The following is a 5,196-nucleotide window of genomic DNA, read 5'->3' on the forward strand; positions in this document are numbered from 1 at the left end:
GATCCCAAGATGTCGATTGCCCATTGGGCAAACGGCTAGGGAGCACTGATGGAGGTCAGTGGAACTGAGGGTCGGCGCTGAATGTTAGCGTTCCTCTGGCATCAGTCACACCTTTGAACAAAACTTGCGGTGTCTTTTTAAAGTGTAGGCCAGTAGTATTCTTGGCGTAGAATTTTGAGGGCCAAGGCTCGACCTCCTAGGTGGTTTCCGCATATCTCCTCATGGATTTCTCGCATGGCAAATCCGCCTCCGAGGGGCGAAGGCATCTAAGGAGCAGAGACATGAAGGACCTGCGATAGAGCTTGCCTTCATACAAGAGGTATCGGGAAGCCTGGCATTTGATTCGGCGGGCCTCGAGCTCATCATCGGGGAGAATTTCATTCTGTAGGAAGTCGACAAATGCATCTATCCAGCTCGGCTCGGTTTCAACGCAGAGGACTGGTTCCGGCTCCTCGGTACTTGGTGTTTTGAGGTACTCGAGCATTGTGGTCTTCGGGAGCTCGCTCATGCAGGTCAGCCCTCGCGTTCTCTGCTCTAGGGATGTGCTGGATGTCAAAATTATTTAGCATGGAGGTGATATCCCGCACCTTCTGAAGGTACTTTTGCATTGACGACTTCCTTGCTTCGAAGTCTCTTAGGATTTGGCTCACGACCAATGGGAATCGCTAAAGACCTTTAGGTTGCCAACCTTGAGCTCCTTTGCCAGTTTCAGTCTGGCAATGAGCGCCTCATACTCTGCTTCATTGTTCGAGGCCGGAAACTCGAGGCGTAAAGCTTGCTCCGCGACCACTCCATCCGGACTGGTGAGAATGAGGCATGCCCCACTACCTCTCGAGGTTGAGAAACCCTCCACTAGCGCCAACTATTGCTGGAAATTGGACCGAAGACGACCGCGAGCCGAGGAGGAGGCGCTTCTGCTGCCGGTGCGGTGGCGGACGGCTGTCTCTGGCGGACCTGCAAAAAGCCTTTGGCCGGAAGTTCCGGCGAAGGCCCTTAGATGGCCCGAGATTTCGGGCTAGCTGGCGATCGGTTGAGATTGTGTAGATTCAAATATTGACAGCCATTGTGGCGGAGGTTGCGGGATTTGATCCCGAATGTGGCGGACTTGATGACTCCTTCTTTATGTAGGCGTTACGACGTAGAGGTCGGCTTGGTTTTCGTCGGGGTTGGAGTTGGTCTCAGCTTTTGACTGGGTCTTTCTTGGCCTCGAGGTCAATTAGCCTTGCCCGGCCGAGACCGAGCTTGGCGAGGTCACGCTCGTTGAGACCGTGCGTGCCGAGGTTGCGCTCGTCGAGACCGTGCTTGCCGCCAGATTTGGGCGTTCCGACCATATGCGCCAAGTAACCCACTTTTCCCCCCAACAAATACCGTAATAAGTCCAACTTTGAGCCTTATCATTTATGCAATGTTTATTTCTGCAAGATTACTATTTATTTATGCAAACTTAGTGTTTGCTAGGGAAAGCACATACATTGCGGAGGATTCGGACTCATTACATATACTAATGCTCAGGAAGCAAGCGGACAGCCATGATGACAACACGCATAATCACCACAAGCTTATTCATATTATCATCCATATATAGTAGCATATATATGACTTCAGATATCCATGGTCCAGGTCACCCTCACTCGAATTTTACCGTTCTTGCCAGAAATATACTCCTGGGATGTACCGGAGAGTTGAACAGGGAACTTTGCAGTGCCGTTGGCAATCTCATCGTCGTGAGAAACGGTGTCGTGATCATACAGAAGCGCTCGAACTGTGAGGGAGGAGTTCAGCGGCACTGCTACGATGGACCTCAACAACGGGATGCGCTGCCCAGGACGTACTTCTATGTAGTCGTCCGACCCCTTTCGGAAGAGCTCACTTTCACCGAGACCATTGAGAGCAGCAAGTCCTCCATAAACTTCGGCTGGGTCTTCCCCATCTCCGTCTATGAGCGTGACCTCCAGAATGGCCGCCACCGCATCGCTTAACACCGCGTACTTCACTGTTATCGAACCATACTTGCCGTCAACGCGGGAAAGCAGAGCCTTGTCGTACTCGTTGGTGGTGTCGTAAGCGTTCCACGAGATCTGCCCGCGGCTGACTTCGTCATCTGGAGACGGGTCAGCATCCCTATCCTTGAGATCTACATCGATGGTGAAGCTCCCGAGGGCTGATATGGCTCGGTCTGGGCCAGTCAGCAAAGCAAACTGGCCCGGGCGGATGGATTCATAATTGTCTCTTGCTCGGTTGCAGATGTATTGAGTACGCAATCCGTCGGCGACCGTTATCCAGCCGTAGAGCTCGCCTGGGTCCTCGTCGTCGATGTTGTCGATGCGCACAAAGAACACCTCGACCAGCGGTCGTCCTTGAGGAAGCCGGACGGGTCCATCGTCGCGGGGCATGCGCGGGATCCTTCGAGGCCCGAGGCAAGGACGCAGCAAGATGCCAATTTGCGCTGTCGCCTCTAAAGCGTTATAAATTGCCATTCGGTTGGGTTGTGAAAGTCGGAAGCGATGTTCGGCATCGGCGTCCTGGCGCAGCAACTCTTCAGAGAGGTCTCCCCAGCCGTGCACTAGATTCTGCATCCAGTTAGGGGCTGGCGAACCGTCGCGGTATGTGTCCAAGAGATGATCGGAGATACGAATGAATCTAACTGATTCGCAGATCATCTGGATCACGATGATCAGCGACCGTGCCCTCTCTCGGCGCACCGTGGAGGTAGCGAGCAGATTTACGGCGGTCGTGAGTTGCTGCTGGCCAAGGTTTATGGCCTCTCTCCTCTGACCGGCAGCATTTTCCAAGTCGTTGTATTCCCCACCGAAGCCAAGGAAGGAGGATCCTGGTATCAGATGCGGAGCAGGATCCCTCCCAAACTCCAACCACCGGTTAGAGTTCTCCATTCGGTAGGCGTCCAGGTAGAGGTTGCCCCGCCGGATCCTCAGCGTGATCTCATGAGAATAGGTTCGCAGCACGAGGTCGAACCATCGGGTAGGTGGATTCTCTTGAGCAGGAAGCACAGGACGATCGTGGGAACGAGTCGCTTCCAATCGACGGCGCAAGCGCTCGATGAGCTGCCTGTAAGTTGCCCACCCGTTGCTCTTCGCTTCCACGTGGAACTCCTCCGTGAATTCCGCCATTAGGTTCCACTACTTTCGACTGGCTGTTGTTGATCAGCTGTCCTGCGATCAGATAGGGAGATACCGAAGCCCCCTTGGACCCAATTTATAGCCAAGACCGCGTTTTCCAATTTGGATGATTTCTCTCTTGAAAGTAGCCATCCCTTTGTGACGAGCACTTTGTTTTTTTTTTTTTTTTTTTATGTGGGTGATTTCTCTGCCACCAAGATTTTTGATATCTTGTAACCATTAAAAATTGACCACCAGCATCATCATACCGTTGTGTACAAAAGATTAATGTTCATGTGTTCCAACAACCGGGACTCAAGCACTTTGTTTTTATGTGGGTGATTTCTCTGCCACCATAATTTTTGATATCTTGAAACCATTAAAAATTGACCACCAGCATCATCATACCGGATGTGTACAAAAGATTAATGTTCATGTGTTCCGACGACCGGGATGAGCCCTTTGTTTTGATGTGAGTGATTCCTCTATCACCAAGACTTTTGATATCTTGAGACCATTAAAAAATGACCACCAGCATCACCATACTGGATGCGTACAAAAGATTAATGTTTTGGCCCCATGATCCGGCCCGATCAGACCTCGAACTCGGCCTCATCCTCGATCGGGGTGGCAACTCGACCCCGGTCCCCCATCTACTCTATTAAGGGTAAGTTTAATTAAGAATGAGAAATCTAACAAACAAGAGAGTCGATATGATGAGAAGAATGGAGGAGAGATATCAACATTTCTAATAAATGTGTATATCATTGGAGACCATGTTTGTGATCGGAAAAAAATCATTGGTGGTTTCGCTTGTGTTTGTCACGAAAGGATACAAAAATAATTTGGAAGCCAAAAGGATGTAACCCTTTGAAAAGTGAGCCAATAACAATTGCCTAAGTGCTTACTTTGAAACTTATTTTAAATGAAATTAACCAAACAAGTGAACCTATATAGCTACGGAAACAAAAGCACAAAAGAACCCATTTTAGGAAAACTCGCTATAGCAGTGCCTCTATGTTTTATATTACGATAACGTCAGTTGCCTCTACGTTATATATATATATATATATATATATATATATATATATATATATATATATATATATATATATATATATATATATATGCACAATTGTAGAGATGCAAATTGGAGACTCTGTTAATTGATGAAAGCTACAATATCTGGATAGTTTAACACATACAGATGAAAAAACTTGAAAAAAAAATCTGTTTTAAACCTTAAAAAAAATGTGGCAATATTATTGGTGCAAACGAATACGGAACCGTCCGAAATCACCCGGTATGAGGTATATAGAGCTATGCCATTATAAACTGGGATGGTTGTGGCATTCAAAACGAGAAACCCACAAAGGAGGGAAAAGGAAAGAAGGAAAGAAAGGAAACACTCCAGCAAGCAAATTTCTTGCAGGTCATCCTCGGAGAAAGCCGGTTCCGACACGCCTCAACTAGCCAGCTCAGCTTGGTTCCGGTCGGCTCTAGGGTCGTTCGAGCTGCAATCCGACCTCGGTCTAGATTCTGTGGCAACATATTGCCGCTAGAGGAAGGGTCCTAACCCTGCTACATCGACATCTAATGGACGGAGAGACAACTAGCATGAGGTCACGAGGAGCCCGCAGTGCATCGCATGCCACGCAATGCCACGTTTCAACCTCCCAAAGGTTGTTGCAGAGCTCGGAACCTGCTCTGCCGGAATAATCTGTTGCGTCTGTGTTAGGGATCAACCCTACGATTGTGGAATACAAGAAATAATAGGAGAAAAAAGAAAAACACGGCAAACCAATAGCACATGCACAAGACACACAAAGTTATGTGGTTCGGAATCTCTTGCTCCTACGTCCATAGCCGCATAGATTAATATTTTACTATATGATCAAAAGAAGTTACCGAGATTCAGGAGATGAGAACGAACTCTCTTTCTCACAATAAATAATCTCTCTCAAGACGAACAACACGTCATCTTCCTGATGCATGCCAAGAACAAACTGTTCTACCGCCTTCCTTGGATGCTTGGATCTCTTTGGAACCTCTTGTTGATGAGTTCTGGGGTTTCTCTAGC

General features: G+C 48.4%; 1 protein-coding gene across 1 annotated transcript; it reads right to left on the reverse strand.

Moving 5' to 3' along the window:
* Nucleotides 1-1,373: 1,373 nt before the first annotated feature.
* LOC120104165 (60 kDa jasmonate-induced protein-like) lies at nucleotides 1,374-3,216 on the reverse strand. The gene has a single exon (XM_039114750.1). The coding sequence runs from the start codon at nucleotides 3,126-3,128 to the stop codon at nucleotides 1,602-1,604; it is 1,527 nt and encodes a 508-aa protein (XP_038970678.1). The 5' UTR covers nucleotides 3,129-3,216; the 3' UTR covers nucleotides 1,374-1,601.
* Between the last annotated feature and the right edge of the window lie 1,980 nt (nucleotides 3,217-5,196).

The sequence above is a fragment of the Phoenix dactylifera genome, chromosome 17, assembly GCF_009389715.1.
Source record: "Phoenix dactylifera cultivar Barhee BC4 chromosome 17, palm_55x_up_171113_PBpolish2nd_filt_p, whole genome shotgun sequence".
In the NCBI taxonomy this organism is placed as follows: domain Eukaryota; kingdom Viridiplantae; phylum Streptophyta; class Magnoliopsida; order Arecales; family Arecaceae; genus Phoenix; species Phoenix dactylifera.

What these genes read in the sequence shown, in the direction of transcription:
- LOC120104165 (XM_039114750.1), bottom strand. Translation starts at nt 3,128, where the DNA reads ATGGCGGAATTCACGGAGGAGTTCCACGTGGAAGCGAAGAGCAACGGG.